Consider the following 26,093-nt stretch of genomic DNA (forward strand, 5'->3'; position numbering starts at 1 on the left):
TTAAAATTAATTGGTGATGTTCTTTAGTTCTGTTACAGTCAAGTGCGGGACGTTTAACCATATCTGAAACTAGAGTCAAATATCGCTTTTCACACTTGCTAAAAATAGATTCTGACATCACATGGGATAACCCCTTCGATAAACAAGTGCTAAAGCAAAGTCACTATGTCCCGTGTTTAAATGTAGAATACGTGCCATGTGCCAGTTTGTTTGTCTAAGGTTGTGACATAAATTGTAAAGTGGGTTATTGGGCAATAAGAAAAGCTATCCTTAAAACCACTGATCCAATTCCTTGTAATATTTACTTTCGCTATCATATATACATCTGTATTGAAAAAGCTCATAGAAAACCTGCATACTGCCTTACTGTAACGTAAAAATGTGGTGGTACTCACAAGGGACGGTGCGGAGGTACAAGTTGTCGCGGATGATCTGCTGGTGGTCGTGGTCCACAGAGCCCTTGGAGAAGCGCAGGTTGAGGTAGTGCCGCAAATCCTTGTCAACCACCCCCCCTGGACACAAACACAGGAAAGAGATTAGCCCATTAGCAATAGCATGTGGGATCAGGCTTTACCATGGAGAGCCTGGTATTCCTCCATAAGTGACATAGAAATGCAAACAGAAGGCTTAGAAATGTCTCTGATGATATCAAACAGGATATGGGACAAAGTGGTTATATAATAAGTATATGACAATTAATTCAGATTTTTCCTTTTAATATTGTAATTATATCAAACAGGAACATTAACATTTGAAAGAAAAATTAAATATTGCCAGCTAAAACAATTTTAAAAATACAAAAATCAAGTCTAGTTGTAGGTGATATACCAAAAGATTATTTTTTAAGGAGCTGTCAGGGTTTAGTTATGACAGTTCAACTCGAAACAACCCAAACATGCACCACAGATAAAATTGTCCTGACCAAGCTTGGCTCAAGATCTGGAGATGAGTCCCTGGGCAACCTACGGCAGTATCTTACTGATCCTTACAGGTTGCCCCAGCGACACAGGTTTAAGTATGGGTCAGAGGAAGAATTTCCCTCACAAAGGATAAATGTACCTTAATGTACACTAAACATCTTTATATTGGCTTTAAGAAGCAAATAAAGTCATCTTCTTCTGAAAGTTCACTGTTTGCTGGGATTGGTTAAATCCACCTGTCATTCACTCAATAGGAGGAGTTGTGTTTAAGCATAAAGCGGAGAAGCACTATATGACAACACAAGGATCTGATTACAATTTAATTTGTATTGTCATATCTCCCAGCTCTAATTAAAACAACAGGGTAAGCAAGTTTTATAAGTACAATGTATGTATATATGTAATATGAGCCAGAGCTTATGTTATATATTTTATGTGTTTGCTAGTTCTATGGTGTGAACTCTGATGAAGAAGTAAGACCACAGTAAACATCAGTGAAAATGGACAAGCTGGCATATGTTACATTAGCGTAGCGTATCTGATTAACTGATTAACTGATTAATATCTTACGTAAACATACCAGACAGTTCGTTGTCTATGTTAGCGTTAGCTATTCAGCCTGTTGTCATCTATTTTATTGTTATTATTACAACTTGCCTATAAAGGTAAAATGTCTGTTTTGTAAAATAGATTTCCACAAAAATGCAACTTATAGTCCAGTGCGACATATATATGTTTTTTTCTTTATTATTACACATTATTTTTGCGGCTGTGACTTATACTCCAGAGAGACCTATAGTCCGAAAAAAAACAGTATTTGTTTAATTGTTTAGCCCTAATACACAGGACATGATTTGGGACTAAATAGTTTTATAAATAGCATATAAAACATCATAAAGATAAAACCCAGTCAATAAAGTGCTGTATATATTGAACAGTTTAATGTACTTGTGAAGGAAAGTGAGTTATTGCAGAAAATGTGGTTTCCTAATGGCCTCTGGGAGAAACAGTTTTGGCACACCTTGGCTTTTGGAAGGAGATCAAACCTTTCAGAAGTGGGTGGTCACTGGAGGTCAGTTGTTGAACCATGTGACTACAGGTTTCCTGTTGATTTGACTGACTGTGTAATAATAACACAACTGACTGGACTTTTAAAGCAGACAGCAGGGTGGATTTGAGGGGAAACTATGGTGTCCATTTGACTTGGATGTGAGTGGGTCTGAATGGCTTAAAGGGGATTGTTTTATGAGCAACTTGCAGTGCCAATTCTAGAACAAATGGTAAAATATATTATGGACCTCGTTTAAGCAACTCAAGAAGACTCAGTTTGCTTTTATAGCTATCCAGCAGCAAACCACTGGTTGCAGTTTTCAAAAAATGTTGCAAAGTTTTTTCCAATAAACATGAAATATTCTTAAATACATAGTCCAAAGAGGTATGGTTGGAACTGGTATGAAAAAATATAATCATAAGTGAGATTACAGTAAAAAAATAATAATACTGTACCATATGGTGCCTATATATCAGTTTCAGTCACAAGTTCTTCAACACCACTAGCAGGGTTTTTGACAACAAAACTTATAGAGACTATTTCTCTCTATATAGACTCTATTTATTATACTCTATTTATTATATTTATAATATTAACAGCCATACTAGAAAATACCAGGGACTGCCTCCAGAATTCTTAACATTTTCAGACTAGCTTGATGGTGATGTTACAATTAGCACTGAACGACACGTCTAATAATTCTAATATCTATGATTAAAAGATAGTTTATGTTTTGAATTATAATTGCTACAGAAACTGCAAAAAATTACATCACCAAGGAACCTAACACAAAGAATAGTAGCTGAGCTTCAAGAGCTGCTTCTTCTCACTGGAGGGGGTAGGGGCTATAGGGATGGGTCCCATCTACACAGTGATGTCAGAATGAATTTTGCCAAGGTGCATGTGACTTTGGGGTATAAGAAACAACAGTGACTTTAAATATTTCAGTCGGGTTAACATAATACGCTCAATAAGCAACAGAGCAAACATCTGCAAAGTATACGGTCCATGAATAAGTCATGAATAACATTACTTCACACAGGGGAGAGAAAAGTCTTACTGGTTGATGATACTGGTTTAGAGAAAGCGGTTTTGTCAAAATGAAAACAAAATGTGTGAATACAGTAAACTAAAAAGATGCCATAGTTTTATATCTTGTCTTTAGTGGCAGATGACTGCTACACGTTCTATGTTAGGAAGCAAACAGGAGCAGTGAACTTTCTGAGTCATATACTGCTGTAAATATGAGTTATGAATCACATGCTTGTTGACATAAGAGATATTCCCAGGATATTCTACAACACTTATTTTCTATGTGTTTGTTTATGTGGATGGGCCAATATGTGTATGAAAAAACAACTATGGATGTCAAGGTTATTTGGTTAATCAATAAATGTGATTATTCAGGTCATATTATAATTTTAAAAAGCATAATTGTAACAATTTTAGAGGCCAAATTTTGTAATTTCATATTTTAATTTGATTTATAGTCCAAAGAAGTCAACATAAAGTCCACTGCAATGTCCACTGTCTGTTTATTTTTAAAAATGTACGTTACTTTAGGCATTCAGAAAGTGTGATCTGATAAATCCAGTCACATAACAGAGGAATGGTGATCTATTAGACAATGTGAATGAAGAAATGTAAGGACTTTACTGTTAATAGTCAAGGTGTCAGTAATCACACTAATCGTAAAACAAAAAATGTATATTAATGTTGTGACAAGAGCATGTTGCTAGTATCCACCAAGAATTAAAAATTAAATATTATGAATAAATGTCAAATGTATTATATCAAAAGATGGGTTAAAAGCAATAGCATCAAAAAGAGCTTCAAGAGAGATGCTTTGAACGCTGAAAGTATTAAAATAAATCCAGCAAAGGTGTATGGATTTTAGAAACACAGAGGAGCAGTTCCAGACCAAGGTAACATCAGCTAGTGAAACATTTTTTGGCTCATAAGATTTAAAGGAGTGGACTGAATATTTAAGATTTCTCAATATGCATGAATGAAACTACACAAAACTCCAGGTATGAATTTGATTAGGAAACACTTTTACAACATGATTAAAATGCACATTAATATTAGATACACCAGATTGAGAATAGAATAAAATAGGACCTTTAAAGCTGTAATTATCATCGTTAGAGTTGTATCAATGTTTTTACTATTCTGACATGAAGCATTAGATAAATCACATGTAGGCCTGTAGTCAGAATAAGCCCAATAGATTCCCTTTTACAAACCAGTCACCAGTCCTGTAACACAAAAATGTGCCAATTTTAAAAAGACAAACCGACTTAACTCTAAAGACCCCAAGCTAGCCTGAAGAACACCATAAGCATTCCTACCTACCTGTGCTCCACAAGTGCTGTAGCAGATGAATCCTTTCTTTCTCTCTCTCTCTCTCTCTCTCTCTCTCTCTCTCTCTTTCTCTCTCTCTCTTTCTCTCTCTCTAGGGAACTATAAGGAGAAGTCATCACCTTTTCACATCCCCCATGTACCGCTAAGACCTCCAGATGCCATGCAGTACCAAATGATATCCCATCTTTCATTCTTATAAGCTCAGAAATCTACCGCCGTCAGCATGGGGCCTATTTGCTAAAAGGAGCCTAGCCTCAGACATACAGGGCAACATGCAGCATACCATTACAAAGACGTCTCTATGCACACTCCCCCGCTGCACACCGAGCACCCAGTCAAACTGAATGACAAGATTAGCAAAAAAATCTGCATAAATTTGCTATTTCATAAACTGACAATGTTTGAGATTGTGAATACATTCCCAGACAGCAAGAGGAAACAAAGGGAGACAGTGAATGTAGATGAACACAGCTGGACTGTTGCATGGAGAATCCTCACATCATTAGAGATATGAGGCAAAGCGCTGCATAGCCCAAAAAAAAGAAAGGGACATGGAAGACAAAGGTAGTAAAATCTAGAATGCACCTCATGAGCCGGTTCAGTTGGCTGGGGAAAAAAGCTATAGTAAGAATCCACAGACAGGCTGTCCTCCCAGGTGTCCTCTACATCCACAGTCCAGGAACACACGTCCCCGTCTCCATGCCTGTATCACTCCTCACTGTCCCCGCATCCTCCTCCACGAGCGGCGGGTGAACGGAAGCTCCTCCTGCCAGCACCGGTCCACAGCTGAGGGGAATCCAAAGCAGAGGCGCAGGACGGGGGAAGGGCGAGCATCGGCACCGGAGGAGAGAGGAAGAGAGGAAAGAGGAGGGAGCAGAGAGATGGGCCAGTGGGGAGTCGAGCTGGAGTCTAGAACACAGGAGACGTACAGTGGTCCTGTAGTGCCCTCTACCTGCAGTCTTTGGTACTGCGACAGGGCCGGGCAGCGAGACAGTAGACCCTGGCATTACTGCCATGCTCAGGTGCTCTCCTGGGTTGACCTCGAGCAGAGAGAGTCACAGAGCAGAGAAAAGAGCACAGGTGCGCTAGCCTACTACAGCTGTTAGTCTGCAGAAGGTTCCAGTGTGGTGTTCACATGGACACTGGGGATGTGAGTTCTAAGTTACCAAAGGAGACTGGATGTATTTAACCAGCCTTTACTGTTCCAGCAGCTGGATGGGAGCAAATATGGACCATCCTCAGATTAAACATGGCAGTTAACTTGTTTGAGTAAATGCTGCAGTGAAAAGAGGGAAAAGACGGTATAGATTTCCTAAAACTGTGGCATGTTGAGGGAGAGAAGAGCAGCGATCAATCCTGTTCTCATTAAGACGACAGTGCTCAGAGCAGCAGGGCTTGTCCATGCAGGTCACATACACAGCTGCCCATTAACTGACCCCAAACTGCTCCAAAAATCAACAAACAGCCTCCTTTATTCCACAGCTCAGCGCTGCAGTCCAGTCTGGGCCTTAATCAGCACCGCAGTGCTACAGTGGCCACAGTGGGCCATCTGCTGAATTTATAAGTCCAATATCTACTATTATGTGTCTGCTTCATTTCTGTTGTCAGATATAACTGCAGAGCAGGGTGAGGACTACACAGAGGGACACGCAAAGAAACCTGATGTAACGAGGCGGTGTCAAGTGCTTGTAAAGGAGATGACTAGTTTCTTTATCACATAAACAACCAATGTGATGAGAAGCATCATCCTGCTCCTAATGACACGGTTGCTAGGCAACACAACACAAGCGCATTTCATTCACTGGATGACCATATTGTGCAGCACAGGGTCAATGACACTCTCTTTCAGAGGGTCACATCAACAGATTTTGGTGAAAAATTTCAGGATGTGAGAACAGCTAAATTTAAAACTTTGTCTGGACAGGGTCAGAGGTCTCTTCATAAGCTTACACATTATAAATCACATTTGAAATACAAAGATACTCTAATGAAATAAGGAACCAGACACAGCAGATATATGGGAGGATTTGTGCACATTCAGTCATGAATGTGCAGAGCATGTTAACAGTGGTAAAGCTGGCCCTTTGCAGACAGGACCATGGCTACTCCTGAGGTCCTGAGCAGGCTCCTGCAGCTGCACCTGCCTCTATGACCCCAGAGGATGCAGCCCGCTGGCACTGACACCACCAGGTCACACCATTACAAGTATACAAACCATACAAGACCAACTACAACAGAGACTACTGTGGAATGAAGAGAATACAATAACAAATCTAATCATGGAAATAATCAAGTAGTCTAGACTTTTAAACTCTAAAAAAGATTGTTGCTAAAACTGCAGATATATAGTAGTTATCCACTGAAATCAAATATCTAACTTAAAATAATTGTCGGTAGTCTCAAGTAGGAACACATCTCAACTCTCATACATGTCAAGAGCCACAGCAACAATTTTGTTAAATTTGGGAAAGCATAAGCAGGTCTGCCATCCCCAATTTCCCATGAGCCCTAGAGGGGAGAGGAGTGTGGCCACATTGATTCTTAAAGTTTCCTGTCTCACAAGGTACCTGAAGTCACCAGTATAAAGTGAAATTGATTAAAATTAGCACCTTCAAATACAAGGCCATTGTTTCAGGGATATGGTTGGATGCCCTTCCAGGTACAACCAGCCACTAACTGGACTGTAACTGGATTAGACAAAGTGGATGTCTGGCCTCAGAACACAACAAAGTATCAGCAGTGAGTAATTAAACCACTAATCTCTGATTAGTGGGCCTATGACTAAATCTTCGGTAGCCACTGAAAATAAAGTGCTATGCTAAAATGCTATACTGTTTACTTACATGATTCTCAAACATTTCACAAGTACCAGCAGGATTAAACTAGGATGAAACAAAGCTAGACCCGATCACAACAAACATCTGTAAATTGCAAACATGTTATTTAAATGTATAGAGAAGCCAAAAAAGTTAAGTGCTTTGCATCTGACATTAGCATAATTCTATCAAATCTGGCCTCTACAAAAATGCAATTTATCAGATGAATGTGTTTCATAAGGATTCTACTATTTTGTGGTTATAGTGTCAGTAACCTTGAATAATTAAATCTACATACTAAAGACATCTACATATAACTTCTCACTAGGGCTACAACTAAATTATTTTAGAAGCAATCATTTTTTCGATTATTCAAGTACCGGTAGTTAAACAATTATTTCTATTGTACATTGTGATTTATTTAATACATAAGACTTAAGACTTCTAGATAGAGGATATTTACAAATAAAGTCTATTATTGATGTTAAACTAGAACAACTGGACTCACATTGTTTAGAAGCTTGCATTTCGCTACCAGCCGGGTAGCTTCATCAAGACTTATGTTGATGACTGTGACTCTCACTAATGTAGCTAGATGGACTAGATGTAGATATCTTATTCCTGGACATCTCAAAATTTGCATCAATTCACCTATTATTGATGAAAATCACAAATTCTTTGTTGATATTTTTATGAGTAATTATTTAATATTGCTCTAAAGAGTATTTTGGCATCTGTTATAAGGTCTGTGTAGTCCAGATAATTATAGTGATTATCAAAATACAATTACGAGTATTTTAATAGTTGACAACAAAAATACAGTTACAATTACTTTCATTTTGACCTTGTCATGATTATACCAATTAATTGCACTACTTGTCACAAGTACTAGTACTTGTTTAGTATTAACCTTATGCTACACTTGACACTTAATTTTTAGATATCCCGGACTATACCAAGACTAAACTAGACTGATTTCTGTCTATAACATTCTAAACCAGACAGCCATTCATCATCGCAATAGGAAGTTTAAGAATTATTGATGTACTCTTTAGCATCAACAAGAGTAAACTTACTACATCAACTCTTTGGCTGAACTTTGTCTGCCTGAAGTCTACCTGGTCCATTAAAGACTTATCGGGGGAGAGTTGGGGTTAGCGCGGCGGTGTACCCAAGTGGTTGCCATGAAAACAAAGCACGCAGACACAGACTTGGTGATCGATAGCCTGCCCACACTCCCACAGGAGGTCACACCGGCGACAAAAACAAGACAGGACAAAAAGTGCCGGAGCAGAGTTAGCGTATACAGCAGAAAATCTAAACAAAAGGAGTAAATGCAACATCCAAGGCCAAAAAAGAGAGGTGACAACAGCACAAAGTGGCAAACAGTCTGACTCACCAGGAAAGCTGACCTTCAGTAATGATGGTACAGCTCACTGCCACGATATGACAACTGCTGTTGATAGAACTAGATCATTGTTGTTGTAAGAGTGTGGGCTTTCATACCAGTGCAGTACCCATGCATTATTCACTAAGGTGGCTAAAAAAGGTGTTAAGTGGCTGTACACAATTTTGGTCAGAGAATTTGTCCACTAACCTGAAGGTCTGGAGTTTCATGCCAGCTCCAGACAGTGCAAACTGAACTTGTTATTAGTTTATTTATGTAGAAAATGGTGATTAGCTGAACAACTATAGGTTTTACAAGGTAGGCTGACACAAGATGACTTAAAGGTACAGTATGTAACTTTCTGCAGATAGCTCATCACCTACATGATTCCATTGAAATGAAAATTTAAAACCATATTTCAGAACATTCTCCATGGGGATAAATATGTTTTATGCATTACTGTGGAAGATTATAGCTTAAGAAATAGCACTACCATGAAAACAAGAAGGAAGAACCCTTCCTCCAGGCCAAATATAAGTCAACTTTGTAGAGATGCAAGCCTGCTCACAGTAAGGATGATTTTAACTAGTTTTCATGCAGTTACAAATGGTGGTTTAGTTTTACAAACAGCAACAAGCACTGTTTATTTGGCACAGCACCCTGGATTTCCACTGTATTTATGAGTTTACCATGACAAAACTCTGCCAAGACAAGCAGTTAAGATCATCTGCAACGCTGAAAGAAATTGATACTACATTTTTATTGCTCTGCATGGGATATTGCTACAACTGGTTAAAGGAAAAAAAGGGGAAGGCATGTTCGGTTTTACCTATTTTAAATGTATTGTATTGTTTGCAGTGTTTGTGAAACTGTAAATTTTATAGTTTAAAGATTGTAGTTGCTTTTAAGTATTCATAGACAGTCATCATTATTATCATCATCATTAGCTGGCAGCAAGCACAAATCTATCAACTTTAATCTGGTCAGGAGACTGGTAGCAGCACTGACAGTCCATCCCACCTTAGCCTTTCTTATTTCTCTATGTGAACAGCTTGGGTTAGCCCATACACCACCCTGTTGTTTGAGAACCCTGCCTAAGCCTGTTTTATTGTGTAATTCTAGTTAGCTGTAAGTGGCATGACAGGCCCCTAAAATGATGTATGCATGCAGCATGAGAGGCCAGAGTGGGTAACTCTCTTGCTCCTCTCTCTCCTATATCTGTCCTATATAAGCATTTAGCTGTGAATGAGCGATCCGTCTCCATGGCTTGTAATGGCATGATTACAGCAGGCGGTCAGGTCCATTATTAATAGTAAATGAGTAAACCCCTCAACTAAAGGTCTTCTTATTGATCCCCTATCCTCCAACTTGTCTTAATGATGATGTTCTTGTATGTCTTTCTCACACTGTGATGTAATCAGGCTCACATATTTACTACCGGTGAGTCACGGGAAAGAGCAACAAGTCCACGACACAAATGAGGCTGTGTGGTAAATGAGGTTTGGAGAATATTTTGGGAGTACTGGAAAGCTGATTTATTATTTAATTATTTTAGGAATCCATTAGTTAGCAATCTTCTTTTTTTTTCAATTATTCAAGTAGTCACACAATTATTTCTATTGTACATTGTGATTTATTTAACACATTTTTAACCAAATAAAGGTTGTAGAGGCCAGCAGCCCTGTGCCACCAGCTACTAGACTAACAGAGCCCAAAGGTGTTAGAACGCGTGGTTAAAAAGCCCAATACTCGTGTGTTCAGTGAAGAATCCTGTTATTGCCGTTATCTACACTTACACAACCACAGTCAAAAACTGTTTGCCTCTGCTCTTTAGTACTGCTCATCTATTAATTAGCCTTTAAATAGGCACACCTGGGCACACCCAGCAAGACCAACCAGGAAACACAGTGCCACACAGTGGCTGGCAGTGTAAACATACACAAGGGTCTAACAATGGCTCTTACAAAGGCTGAAATATATTACAAATAAATCTATTATTGATGTTAAACTAAAACAACTGCACTCACAATGTTTAGAAGCTGGTGTTTTGCTACCAGCCAGGTCAAAATACAATTACGATTATTTTAATAGTCGACGACCAAAATAAAGTTACAATTATTTTAATATTTGCCGTGTCATGATTATACCAAGACATAAAGAAAAAAAAAGAGATAAAAAAAATATTAAGACATGCCCTGCCAAACGATTGGTCATCTCATGTCTTATCTGACCATGTATCTAACCTTAAAAAAACTACTGCGTACTAATACTAAGAAACAAGATGCAAATTAAACTCATGAATCACTCCCAAATCTTCAGCTAGTTCACTCCTAGTTTCTTCCTTCTACTGCTGTCCAATACAAATACTCTGTAATCTAAATAAAATAATCTAAATTTTGGTTCTAATGTGCACACACCTCTCCTAAGCTGATGAGATGAACCCTGATGAAGAGTGAGTGATATATGCTCCGCAGTATGTCTTTAAAGGGAGAGGCAAAGGCATTTGTCACTCGTGTTTGCCCCTCTCCCACTTGAGACAGCCCTCTACCTTCTCTCTATCTGCAAAATAAGCAGCATGCATCTTGATGAGGATTAAACAGACAAACAAGGAACTACAGGGAATACACAATAGAGTTTAGAGTGGGGATGTCACCATGTCAAATCTGAATGGTACAATTATTGTGAGAAGAAACATCGCAATTTAATGTTTGTATGGCATGTGGGATACAAATTGCCACCTCTATGTAAATTTATCATTTTTTTATTCTTCATAGTACAGTAGGCTGCAACATTAATCGCAAATAAATCGAAATTGCAATTTGAATGGACACAATTAGCAAATCACAATTTTTGAAGAGGCATAATTTCCTCCACAAACAACAAAATATCCAGTTTTATTCTGCATAAAATCTGCTAACTCTATAGTTAAGATCTGTGCAAACATGTTCTGAAATGTAATTCTTGTATTAGTTTAGTCAGTTTAGTCTTTCTGTCAATTCTTCTGGACGTGCTTCAAATGTGAACTGTGAACAGATTCCTATATTAAAACTAAAATCTAATAGCCGTCACCATGCTTGTCAGAAAAAAAAAACTCAATTTAATTTATTCCTAAAATCGTGCAACCCTGCTACACTTTTCACTGTGAGAAACCTGAACAGTGACATATTTATTTTTGTATATGGATGGATGTAAATATATTATTTTATTATCCTTGTAAAGTGTTTGTGATTACATTGTAACATCAATAGTCCCAATTATTAGTAAAATTGATTCATCCTAACCACTATTACGGAGGACTGGAAACCTACATGAGATTATATACCGTAACAGAGTAATGACACTGGTGGTTGGAGGTACACATGGCGATCAATACACAGAGGGGTGAGCCAGTGGGAGTCTACTGCAGGCCAATACAAAGAATTAATAACTGTAAGAATAAGAATTAATAACTGTGACTGACTGTGTATCTGTGTAGGCGAGGCCTTCACCCAATGTAGTGTTTCTGAACAGTATTTTGAATGTATAGTAAAATTATCTAGATTGAACTAGACTACTGTTAGTCAAATAATTTGTTATTTTTACATTTTGCTGAGAAAAGCATTTGAATAGATTCAGAGAAAAGCAATAAAATAATTTTATATTGATGGGATAGCTACTGGCCTCTACGGGTAAGAAGTATCAATTACATTCACTAACTGTTAGCCTATGATAAGTATCTTATAGTCATGCATCTATCTTCCCTTCCCTCTGTCCCCGTGCAAGATTGATTAGTGGCCACCGCTCCATTGATACTGCAGCCCCCGGAAGCTCAGGCCCAGAAATAATTCTCCCATAGGGCGCAATGTATTTTTTCTGAACTCAAACTGCCCATGTTTGGCTGACAGTCTTCATAAATGCCAGATTTTGGAGGAATTCTTTCTATTTTCACAACATGAAATTTTTAAATCCACAAAGAGCCTAAATGTTAGCTTTGTAAGATTTAGACTTGCTCCGCTCTAAGTCTGTGCGATTTAGGAGCTATCACTCGGACTGGGCAGGGCTGGTCATGCAGTGCACGTTTCTGATGTCACATGGGTGGGAGGTGCTGACACCTATTGAGGAAATGAGCACAGGCCATTAAAATACGCCATCTTTGGTTGATCTTTCAGATCTTATTATACTTACATGCACAAAAGGTATAGGTGTGATTTAAATGAATATACCATTTAATCACTGCTAAGGCTTTCATGTTGCTAAAAGTATATGAATGTGCTTTTCTAATATAAGGTCAGATAAGGTAATTGAGTTCAGATTTGGAGTGTGCTGAGGTGATAGATTTCTTTCATTACATATGTGCAAAAGCATATGAGCTGCTTCAACAGCCTCTTGAGGGAGCACATGGTTTGTAAATGCTCCAACAGCAGAGCAAAGGCCTGAGTGCAGCTGCCTCCAGCCCATAATCCCTCTCATTCATATCAGAGCTCTGTGAAGCCATCAGATTAGTGCTTCTGGTTAATCTACTGTCAATGAATGAAAACCATCCACTGTCCTCCAATGTGCTGCCTGACTGTAACAGATAGGATTCACAAGAGATAGGAGGGCACTGTTTTACAATTTTAGCTCACAACTACTATATGTGTCTGCTACATGTGTCTCTAAATGTGTACATATGAGTGAGCAGGATCAGATGCACCAAACACACAGTAGAGATCTGATCGTAATGGTCTGCTGCATGCATCCAGGGGACAGGAGAGTATTTAAGAACCTGAGCTCTGGTCAGCTTTCACCCATGAACCTCCCTAAAGATTTGCAAGTGGTGTTGAGTACAAAGATGACAACCTGCCTGGTATTTGCCAAAAGGAAACAAGAAAGAGTTTAAATCCAAAGACTGGTATGGTGTCTTTAAAAGAACTCTCATTTCACAGTATAATTATTTTTTAAATGACTTCCTCATTTTCTTGTTTATGAAAAAAGAACGTGGGACATTATTTAAGTCTACACTCTATCAAATTGTAAAAGCTGGCAGGAATAATGAGAGAAGACAGCATACATAATATGAAAACAGCACAAATCAATAAACTGCTTCACTTCATCAGCTTAGACCGATTCTAATAGTAATGTGTTCCCAAAATATATTGATATTTTTCTGTTTATTTTTATTGATGCAAACAAACTTTTTAAATAAACAAATGAAATACGCCTACATGAGTCTTGTACTGAATCTGTGATATTCCACAAATTCTGAGCTATCCCATAAGGTTAGGGAGACTGCTCCACCAAGTGGCCATAAGAGAAACATACCGACAAAACAGTCAATAAGAAAATCATTTAATATAACTCAAATACACAGAAAATCAAATCATTTTTATTTTATTACTGTACATTTACTTAATACTAAGTACATGAATGAACAACAGCATCCACTCACTCAGACAAAAAATGTTCTTTGTCACATAAACTTGGTAACCAGTAGGCTATTCATAACAGGGCTGCAAGATTAATTGCAATGAAATTGATATAGCAATTTAAATGGATGCAATAAGCAAATCACAAAGGTTGCAGTTTTTGAAGTACCATAATTTCCTCCACAAACAACAAAATATCCTGTCTTGTTCTGCATAAAAACTCCTAACCCTGTAGTTTCAATCCGTACAAACATGTTCTGTAATGTGATTCATGTATTAGTTTCTCAGTTCAGATTTCAGTCTTTTTGTCAGTTCTTCTACACACATTTAAAATGTGAACTTTGTTTGAACAGAACCTTATTGATAAAACATAATTCGCAAATCTAATCACAATTGCAATGCTTGTCCGAAAAATTGCAAAATTAGATATTTTTCTTGCAGTCTTAACCCATAATTACAAAACAATAGAGGAAACATACTGTGTTTGTGTCTGCTATATAGTTATCCTCTATGACACCTATAGATCATTATGTTATAATTTGCACATTTTAAATCGCAATATTCATCTAAAGGAACAAGTTCAATGACTGAGCCATGAAGTTGTCGGCACCTCCTACATACTAGCGAGTAGCAGATTTTATTTATTTTTTTCATTTGTACCAAAATGACTACATGAAAATAAAATTGGAGAACGAAATATAGAGCAGTGGGTGTATGACGGTGACAGTCAAAATGGAGGTTGATCCGCAATACGGTGTCTTGAAAATAAGCAATTAAAGATCGCTAAAACATGTGCAAATCACTCCAAATACAACTTCAAGAGGGTAAATTAGAAGGGGAAACAACTATAACATGGTTAAAAGCTCTGAAAAGTCAACTTCGCATAATAGGTCTGCTTTAATATCTGTTTTGCATGATACATCATGTGTAACAACTAACAAAACTCTGCCATATTAAGAACTTTAAACAGCCTCTTTGGTCCTCCACACCCAGAGCATCAGACTGTAGTGTCCACAATGAGAGAGGACCTTCATTAGCCTGAGCACAGTGTGAACAGCGCTGGCTCTGGCTCAGCTGGAGTGTGGTCTTCTGAGTGGAGCTACAGCCGCTTGTACAGCCTCAGTAACATCATGGTGCGCTCTGACAGACGCCATCACGGAGAGTTATTTATACCAGCGCTGTGGACAGGATGTTATGCACTGATTCTTCAAGCTTCGCAACACTGTGTTCTCTGTGCCGCTGTTCTAGACTATACTGTACTTTACACTATACTAGAGGTTGTCACAACTGGAACAAGAACTGTACAATACGAGGAAAGACAACAGACGATGCTCATAAATAAATGTTGAAATCCTTACTAAATAAATTACTAAAATAAATCTCATGTTGTTGAAAAGTCAATTAAAAAAGCAAAAGAATGTTAATGGTGAACTATGCAACTTTTCTGGACAAGCAGCTGCACCACTAGGGCAAGTTACAAGTCCGATGTGTGGAGAGGCAACCCTGCTCCAAGTAGAATGCGGAGTAGTTTTAAAAATTGTATGAAAATTGTATTTTCTGCAAGATAGATAAGGTTAATGCTATACTGTAGAACATTTCAGTTAAAGTTCCATGGAGACAAGCAGGTTGTTAAAATCCATTGTAAGTTTTAAGTCTAGTCACTATGAAATACTATCAGGTTCAACATTTGGTTCAATTCACAATTCACTGGCAAAATACAATGTCAATAAGAAAAACTGGCCCTCATCTGGAAGTATGACACCATCACAGACTAGAAACTGAAAGCCACTCATGAATTTATTAAAAGCATTTAAAAAATGTCTTGAAGCTTGAGACGATGTAAATGTCTGTTTTGCTGGTGTTAACAGTGAGCCTTCTGGCCTACTGCACCCTGCAATACCACAGCTGATGACTGCAGCACAGTGTGAGGCAGCCACATGTTAAAGGCCGTGTTAACATTTGAATTTCATGTTGTTCCCTCACAAAGAGCACTGAACTATCTGCACAGTCCCAGGTGAGTCAAATGTCCCGGGGTCATCCCTCCTTCACACACTGTCTCTCTCTCTCCACGAGCACCACAAAAATACGATTTGGAGAGGGGAAAATTACATTAGGAGCCCCGGTAATAACAGTGAGAGGAGACGTGTGTGTACCGTGCATTTGTCATCTGAGCCAGTCGCATTTTTAGACTCTGTTTGCTGCAAATGTACAAAGTAAACGAGGGCAACAGTTGTTACAAGTCGAAATAGGACTCTAATAAGACTGTAAAAATAACACCAAAAGAGATGACATTGTGTTTTTAATATTGGATATGTTAGCTGGGTGTTTAAGGAGGTTTTAGGTTTTTATTCTGCAGTCTTCTCTTTTAATGGTAATTTTATGATGATTATTTGTGATTATTTATGTTTTGATTTGTGTGATTTTAATGTCTTTCTTATTCTGTAAAGCACTTTGAATTACCTTGTGTACGAATTGTGCTATACAAATAATCTTGCCTTGCCTTGCCTAAGGACAAAGGGTTAGATCAGTCTTTAGCTAAAGTACATTTATACTGTACAGCTAGTAGTTTACAAAAGCAGAAGGATAAACCGCATGTTAGTGTTTAAGCCAGTGAAACACGTCTATTTAAAAATCTAGTATTATGCGTTGTTGGGGGATTTTAAAGTGCTTTAAAATACACTTACCACATTGTTCTTTATGTTAAAAACTAATCAAATGTATAGTATGTATGGAGAAAGTTGTTGAAGCCTGATCTCCTCAGATCTCAGAAGCTAAGCAGGGGTGGGCCCGGGCAAAAACTGATGTTGTGTCCTCAGGCAAGACATTTCAAATATAGATCGACCAAAACAAAATACTGGCCTGTGCTAGAGATTTAAGCCAATAGCCAATATGCTAAAATTCCATATATCGTCCGGTTCGATATATTGGACTGATATTGGCCATCTATCTCTAGACTTAATACATGCAGCTTAATCCAATACGGCCAGATAAAAGCTGAAATATGCTGACTGAAGATTGCTACATAGAATCATTACTGGTAAAGTAATACATCAAATGTATTCAATGAAATCACAAATTGTTTTATTCTTTTGACACATTGATCATGTGTCTGTCTTAGTCAGAAAACATTAAGGTCTGTATCAAGTCAACAATTATTTTAGTAGTCAATTATTTGCAATTATTCCAATTAATTGTTGCAGCCCTGTTGTCATAAAATATAGTCAGTTCTAAGATTGAACAATTTGTTTAGCATTTTCCCTTATACTGCAATAAGAGGTTACCAATTTGTTCTTTGCACTGATGGTGCTTTGATTTGCATATTGTTGTATTATACCACACTGAAAGAGCAGGATTGATGATTAAAACTGACATATGTGCCCACCTGTACACAACTGTAGCCTGTAAAATACTATTTAATGACCATTTTACTATCTATCTGCTTTTGCTATTCAAATCAAACAAAGCATTTTCAATAAGCATTTCCTTAGCTATGTAAAATGCACAAAGCGTGATTAAAAAAACATCAGCGGGTGGTATTTTCAGAGCTCTCACCTCCACATAGAGACACACGGGCAGAGTCATTCACACTTCTCTCTGTGCACACAGCTCACACCTCCCATAGCAGTAGCTCCATCTCCATGGCTCTATCAAGGCTCATCCCAACAGCCGCTCACACTCAGCCCCTGCCTGCTGTCTACTGCCTCAACAAGGAAAAACATTTACCAGTTAATTCAATCCCAATTGCACTAGAAATGTATTATGCAAAATTGTGGTTTGAATAATAGCCTAGAAGGATAATACATTTAATAGACTGTACATAAATGTGAAATTAACAGCAAAATACTTGCAGCTGTGGTTGCCAGAATAGTTTATGGTAGGACTATACAATTTAAAAAAATATATATCTAATTGTGATGTTTCTGGATCTTCTGGACAGGTCAAAAAGACAAAAGACTGACAAGAATCATATTTCAGAACATGTTTGTACAGATCTAAACTACAAGGTTAGCCATTTTGATGCAGAATACGACAAGATATTTTGTTTGTGGAGGAAATTATGGTACTTCAGTAATTGCAGCCTTTGTGATTTCCTAATTGTGTTCATTGAAATTGTGATTTTGATTTCGATTAACTGTTCAGCTCTAGTTTACAGACGATGCGCTTGTTGGTTTAATGATAAAAGTTTGTACTAGCAACTACCCATTTAACACATGTACTGATAGTTTACTTACTTGTCAGTCAATTTGGTTAGGGTTTTCTTCTGAGGTAAAAATCTAAACCTAAACAGACTTAAAATTTTGGTCATTTTCAACAGCAATACTCAAGTAAAAAGTTTTTGCTTTTTTGAATTCCTGTTCAAAACTGCTTAAAAGATGCCCCACCCCTCAGTGGCATTTCACCATAGCAAACAGCAAATTTTATTCACTTCTTTCTATTGTTGGAAAATGGCCAGTGACATTTTTGAACCCAACAAGTACAACCAGGAGCATGAAGTTCATGAATAATCTGAAGGAAGTGCAGGCCTGCGAGCGGAGACAGAGGATAGGTGAAAATTTACATTTTCTGAGCACTCAAGCCTTCAATGCAGGAATACAGGATTACTCAAACATGCATGATTGAATTGGAACACAACCCAGTTAGCTAATAATAATAATATTAAGTTGATGTTGCACAATATATCTCGTTTAACAGAGCAGGCTAGTATGTAAAAGGACTGTTGACTAATCAGTGCTTCCTTTTTTGGTGAGGATGGGGACATACACACTTTATAAAGAAAGAACACAGGATTACCTAAACATCTTGAATGAAACAAAACAAGTCCAATATTTTGATGAACACATAAAATACTTGGCTTAAGAAAACTCTGTGTAATACAACAAGCAAACCCTTGTTCTAACTGCTGTCCTGTGCATTGTCTAGCACTTGTGATGGTGGATCAAAGCAGAGGAGGGTCAGGTCAGGCTGCGCTCTGCGTGTGACCCCTCTCTCTAAGTGCAGAGCCGTCACAGAGCTACAGCTGTTTCCGTGGACACAGGACAGAAGACGTGTTAATATTATAGACTACATGATCCTGCTCTGTCCCTCCACGACCTGCACTCTCATTGTCAGACACCTGGAGCCTTGCTGGGTGTCCCTTATATAAACCTCTCAGTACCCTGCAGAACAAATCAAATTTTCATTTGATTGTGATTAATATTTCAGGAGCATAATGGTTTTAAAATCAAATTTAATATCTCAATGTGCCATTTTACTTTAGGTATGTGAATATTGGCAGACATGAGTTACTGCAATAGTCAAAGCCTCATAGTAACATTAAAGGGGCTGTACCCATTTTTTTCATGAAATAAAGGCTGTTGTAGTAGCATGCTAGTTGTTATTGACATTACTAAGACAGCAAAACACCACCCTGGCCTACAGATCTTATAAAAAGCGCTCATTACTTATACTAGTGAGTAATTATGATGCTAGGAATGAGTAAAGATGTTTTTTATAACAGTAAAAATAAAAACGGATACAGTGCCCCTTTATGTAGCTCCTGGACATAAAATGCAATGATTTCTTGCATTGGTGAAAAGTATCCCTGTGTGACATTTTAATAATACTGTCATATCTAGATTAGTGTTTAAGGCTATACAATTTCTATTGATCAGCCTCCGTCATGCTGAAAGAGTGACAAGTGATTTAACCAATCACAGAGAAGTGTGAACTCTCTGAAGAAGCAGATATATTTAGACGTTATAAACATAGTATATATATATATATATATATATATATATATATATATATATATATATATATATATATATATATATATATATATATATATATATATATATATATATATATATAATGATCTAGGCTTTAAGAAAATTGTAAATAATTCTTTGACACATCACCCACAATGATAATAAAAAACACTTCTTTAGACAATAGAATGTGATTTTCAACATTAAATTGTAGTACTTTCTTTTATATCACCATGTGGCCTTACATCTGTGTAATTCCTCAGTTGTCCAGGGTAGGTGCTATAGTGGTCCTTGGACGTATACTGGTTTATGTGGTCTTACACTTGCTTTGATACAGTTCAAGATCATTCTAAAGCTACTCAGAAAAGATTCATTTCAGTCCTATGAAAGTGATTTTTTTAGTATCAATACTCAAAATGAGGATCTAGTTTTGATACTAGTTTTAATATTGATTAGTATCTTATTTCAATACTTCTGACAATCTTGATTAGAGCTTAATACTATGCTATTCCCATTGATCAGCCTCTGTCATGCTCTGAGAGAGTTACAGGTGATTTAAACAATGACAGAGAAATTTCACTAAAGGCATAACAGAACTTTCAGCAAAAAACAAAAAAGAATTTCTTGCAAACTTGAACAAACTACCCCACCAATATTGTAATATCATATCATGATATTTAGATATCATAACACAGCAATCACTAACAATAACCCATTCTGGATCATTCCCAAAAGGCCATCCCATCTGCTTCAGTGAGAATACACCCTGGATAATAGCTAGTCAGTAGGAGGGCTAACAGGCAGACATACCCTGACAGACAACAGCTTTTCCATTACTTTTCCCATGTGCCTTAGAAATAGCTACAAGCAAATCACTCCCAACAGCTGTCACTTTAAGGCTGTGCACTGGTGTGAAGGTGTGGCATTGTCTTTGGGAAATAATAACTGAGACGAAGAAAGATTTTATTCAATAAACCGAGTGAATGCGGTTGTACTGTGAATTTTGAAAGGTATGGTATACCATTTGCAACATATTGGGCCTATTCAAACTTCAACCAAATGCATAAAGTTCTTGTGTCCCTGAGCAAGATACTCCAAATGCTTACTCCAATCACTGTAATAAGACAGTTATATGACAAATCACTGATTCAGTGTGGCAACGATTTTAATCCTGTTTATCTGTAATCAACGTTCACAGTAATCACCTTTGAACAGTTGAAATCCAACAATATTTAAATGTTGAGTTCATGAGAATGGGCAAACAAATGTATTTAATAATTTGATGAAATGTAAATTAAACCAGAACATGCATGTATTTCCCATTTCTTTCTAGGGGTGGAAAATGGCTGGAAAAATTAATAAGTGTGATTGTTCAAGTCAAATTGTAATTCCAGTTGCATTTTTTTTATTATTATAATTTGTGACAATTTTTGAATTTGATAAAACTAGACTACAAAAAGTCCTTTGTATCCGTCTGTCACATTACCTACTTATTTACATTCAGGAAGTTTCAAAAAGATGATCATACACTTGAGAAATTATAACAAAAACGGGAATTATAAAAATTTCAGGACTGCACAGCTATTTGGCCATTTTGTCAGCAATCATGAATATCTCATCCAAATATGATGTTTCTTCTCACAATAACACTTTACACCACAGCAGCAGTCCCAACAGCCCCCTCAGCCTCCATCTCCTCCTCTTTACCACCACTAGTAGCTGGGCATTTTGCAAGATAAAAAATCCACAAATCTCTATTTATATCCCAGTTGCTAATGTTTTTACTAGCTGAGATCTAAGCAGTTAATCTTCTCAAAATCTATGCTAGCTCAATATGTCTTTTTTAAACAACTCCTGATAGGACGCTAACATTCTATCTTATATTATTCGACGCCTACTCTGCCTGAAAATAGCTTGTTAAGATCTTTGCCTGTTAGCATGCATGGCCAGTCACACACTACAGTAGACAGGGCATCTATCTCCAATATCTGACTAGTTTTGCTTCTCGACAATTCCTCCGCGGGTCCCGGCGAGTGTGTCGGCATCTGTCTGTGCCATAAATACTCCCAACCCGACTCTCCTTTCATCTCAAGTCAAATATGAAAAAGAAGAACAAAGAGACAGAGGAAAGATGGAGGAGAGAAAGACAGTTTTTAAAGAAGACAACAAGCTGTGTACTCAAGGACGGACAGGCAGGCTGACGTTCAGTCTTATGAAGCACGACAGAATAGTGTGCAATAGCCAGTCAGACTCATGTTTATATGGATAAGAAAGGAGGCATTAGCATTTAACCCTCACACCATACACGCCACAATCACTGTCAGCATCTCTCTAACTCAAAAATCAATCCTGTTTCAAGCAACATAGACAACACAAGAGAGAGATCCTATCGCATACCAACATTCAAAGAGGTCTATAAGGCAGTGGTTCTGTGGGGTAGTTGTCCTGGTTTATTCCTAGCTAGCATTAGATCTATTTAAATCTTGGTTAAGTTCTGGTTTAGAGCTGGTGTAGCACTAAATTAGTTTTGACCTGTTTTACTCTTAAAGTTTTGGAAACTATAACAATAACCCAAACATATTTTAGCAATCCATTATGAATGACCTAAAATGTCTTTATTTAAATGAATGTGTCCATGTAGTCCAGGTTTAGACCTTCTTTAGTCTTAGTACTTTGATGGGTAGTCCTGATTAGTCAAGATTTAGAAGAGACCCTTTAATTAATTTAAGGACACTGACAAATACATGGTGCAAAAAAGTTTAAGCACTGTTCTAGAGTGTTAAAACTTGGAATTTAGTGTCACAAACCCCTATAATCCTCATTTCACGCTTGAAAACTCATTGCTGCACTGGGTTATTAGAACTTTAAGTGCAGCCTGAGCGAGAGTAATGATGACTATCTGCAGCGTAGGCCTTTAGATTGAATCTTCTTGTCATATACATAGATACGTTGTTGTTTATATACTGTCTGACAGAAGCAGGTCACTCAGTTAGTTACAAATGTACTGTTCTGGTGGTTCTTTAGCATAACACTGGCAACATCTCCAAGACAAATACTCCGATATGAGGGAAGATAGACAGTTGTTGCAAAGATTTCAGTCAATGTCCTATTTTGTCACCAATACATACAGCTTATGCAACTAACATAAGTTCTGATATATTAGGCCTTATCAATTATACAACGGTAAAGGAATGTGCATGCAATAAAATGATAAATGTGATGTGTATGTTTACATTTTCATTGTAAAAATTACATTTTGTCTATCACCTGAAAAAAATAAATAAATAAACAATCCTTCTCTTGGCCAATATGTTGATGTCCACATATGACATCTTCAAAAATGTGTAGCCTGGATGTTAAAGAGGGGAAAACATGTTAGCTAGTTGACTTGCTGTAATTAGCTGCGCATCATTCGCTGGATGGTTTCTCACCAAAGCCTCATTAGCCTATTAGACTGTAATAAAGAGAGTATGACAACATTTACACAGGCTACAGCTGCTGTGGAATGTTATAATGGAGTGGTGACAGGAACAGTGTTGTGTAAAGCTCGCCAGTCTGAGTCTATGAAAAACATGGCCTGGTTAGTAGACTTCCCTCCTCAGGAGTAAACAGCGGGTAGTGGCGTGATGTCTAGGCGGACACACCCCCTCAAGGCTGCGGCCAGTGGAGCAGAAACGCCGCGGTAAACAAACGGCTACCCGGCCCGGTGTCTGCGACATCACGCTCATCTTCATTACAGAGGGGGAGCCTGTCATTAGCACTAATAGGCCAGAAGAACACATACACGTTGTCCAAATAACCTTTAAGTGGCAGATCACTAGATACATGATATGTTAATCAAACACACACGAATTCACACACGCTTTCTTCCCCGCCTCTCAGCTGCGCTCTCACGGCTGTCGGACGTAGCTCACCTTGCTTGACACATTTGAAGCGAACCGGGTCTTTGCAGTGCTTGATCACGGCCAGCACGTCCCGAGTGGTCAGTCCGGCGACTGGCATGTCGTTGACCTCCAGCAGCAGCTCATCCTGGGCCAGTTTGCCGCTCTGGATGAACCCCTTCCCCTGCTTCACCTCGCCGAAGTATGGGAACTGGCCGTTTTCCGCGCCTCCCTTTAGCTCGAAACCCAGCTCCCCTTCCTTTCCCCGGCTTATCACAGCTTCGTGGACTTTGTTGGTCCAGTGGTTTTTCTTCTTGAGGCTTTTAGACATCGTTAGGGCGAGTTTATCTCCGCGGGCTGGCCCATACAACAGTCCTCCTACCGTGTCATTTCCCTGCCTTTGTGCGTGCAGCCTCACATCGCCCGTGGCTCCATCATCAGCGGTGCACGCCAGGCGCAGTGTCCGCTCGGCGAGCCGCGGAGTCGGCCGATGGGCTGCGGTACAGCTCGGCTGCGAAGCGAGTAATTTTCACACTGTCAGGCTCTCACAAATGCGAGAGACAGATACTGGCGGATGACCCGGATGTGAAGCCTGAAGCAGGGGAGAGATGAATGGTTCTGGTTCGGCGTAAAAGGATGGAGAGAGGAGGCGCTTCACTCACTCCACTGCCACGGGCGCTTCCTCAGGCTCGCTCTGATCACACAGCGGTTAGCAGCAGGCTCTTTAGAGACTGCATTGTACTGCAACTCTACCAACTGGAACTCCGTTTTTGCTGAGTGGAAGCGAACAAGGCTAAGAATAAAGAGAATTTAGGACGTTTTACGTGCTAATACAATTCCTCACAATTGTTATAGCAACTATTGCTTATTAATTTAGCTAATATGCATTTTGATAAACCACAGTGGACAATGCTGCTTTTCCTCTACTGGTCTACCAGATTAGTGGTAGACTATCCTATGCATTCTGGAAATAAATTGAGTCTATTAACCCAGATTAAGCATAGCAGCGTATCAAAATAATAATAAATAATAATTATTGTGTCTCCCACCAAAGTTTCTTCAGATGTTTTTAGTTGCCCACTCAATTAGACTATGGGCCTATATTAGGTTTTCTTTACCCCCAACGTAGTCTGCTGCACTTAAAATCCATTTGTCATTATGCAGCGTAGTCTCTGGACTTTAATGTGAACTCACCTTTACTCCTCTGACGCCCACTGCACTAGGCTATATCTAACAATATAGTCTCTGTCTGCAATTACACTACCTGCAGTAAGAGGTCATGATATTAGAGTGGATGAAATGCCAGATTGCTATCTTCTAGGCTATGGGATTCTAAATTATATTTCCCTAATAATTGGTATCCTATTATGACATAAATCCGGGCCTTGCAGTGAATGACAAATCCTTTAGTAGCCATTACTTTTTCATATGCAGTTGCTATTTGAAGCCAGTAAAGTAACATTCCATTTAAAATTCATCACTCAAGTCAAAAGCCGCGGGTTTGGAGGCGCAGAAGATGACAGTCACCCTCCCTGCCACTCTAAGCTGTGTGTTTTTAAGTACACAACTATATATAAATATATATTTCCCATACAAAAACACATAAGCCTGCACAGTGCATTTGCTAGCAGTAAATAATCCATGAGTAGAGCGGATTCACTGAAATGTCACTTCTCGGCTTCAGTGTCTTGGCATGTAGGTCACCATGGCACTTTTTCTGGATACTATTTCATGATCTTATGAAACTACTGTGTAATGCAAAATGATATTAGGAAACAGAAAGGGTATAGCACTATTGGTTATTTTTTACTTATGATGAAGTCATTATCTTGTATGGAGGAGAGATCAAGAAAGTCCACAAGTTTTGACTGCTTCATATAAGGGGGGTTGTGATGTAATTATCATTTAGAAAAAACTAAATTATTTCTATTTGCTAAATTCCAGAAAAACGAGAGAAGGATTTTTTACTCAATTTTTCATTACTTTCTTTGAAGTCAGATGTTTACATACATTTCATTAGTATTTGGTACCACGGCCCATTCCTCCTGACGAGTTTGTAAGCCACCTCGCATGTACATGCCTTTTCAAGTCTGCCCATATATTTTCAATAGGATTGGGTTTGTGATGGCCACTCCAAAACGTTGACTTTGTTATCCTTAAGCCACTTTGTGACCAGTGTAGCAGTATGCTTCCGGTCATTGTCCATTTGGAAGACCCATTTGCGCCCAAGCTTTAACTTGCTGGCTGATGTCTTGAAATGTTACTTCACTATTTCCACATAATGTTGTTTCCTCATGATGCCATCTATTTTGTGTGCACCAGTCCCTCCTGCAGCACAACAACCCCACAACATGATGCTGTCACCTCAGTATTTCACAGTTCTCAGGCTTGCAAGCTTCCCCCCTTTTCCTTCAAATGTAACATTGTTCATTATGGCCAAACTGTTAAATTTTCATTTCCTCAGACATGTCTCAAAAAATTAAGGTCTTTGTCACTGTGTACATTTGGTAACTGCAATCTGGATTTTTTATGTTTCTTTTGGA

General features: G+C 38.2%; 1 protein-coding gene across 4 annotated transcripts in view; it reads right to left on the reverse strand.

Annotated features, from left to right (window-relative positions):
* Positions 1–24,145, reverse strand: part of LOC117372216 (membrane-associated guanylate kinase, WW and PDZ domain-containing protein 2-like) — a 98,842-nt gene extending 74,697 nt beyond the window's left edge. For all 4 annotated transcript variants that reach the window (XM_055222632.1, XM_055222631.1, XM_055222630.1 and 1 more), the window contains exons 1-2: positions 23,584–24,145; positions 396–512 (exon numbers count right to left, since the gene is read on the reverse strand). In XM_055222632.1, coding sequence (XP_055078607.1) covers positions 396–512; positions 23,584–23,881 — 415 coding nt within the window. In that variant the 5' untranslated portion in view covers positions 23,882–24,145. The remainder of the gene's footprint in view (positions 1–395; positions 513–23,583) is intronic.
* Between the last annotated feature and the right edge of the window lie 1,948 nt (positions 24,146–26,093).

The sequence above is a fragment of the Periophthalmus magnuspinnatus genome, chromosome 6 (assembly GCF_009829125.3).
Source record: "Periophthalmus magnuspinnatus isolate fPerMag1 chromosome 6, fPerMag1.2.pri, whole genome shotgun sequence".
Lineage (NCBI taxonomy): Eukaryota > Metazoa > Chordata > Actinopteri > Gobiiformes > Gobiidae > Periophthalmus > Periophthalmus magnuspinnatus.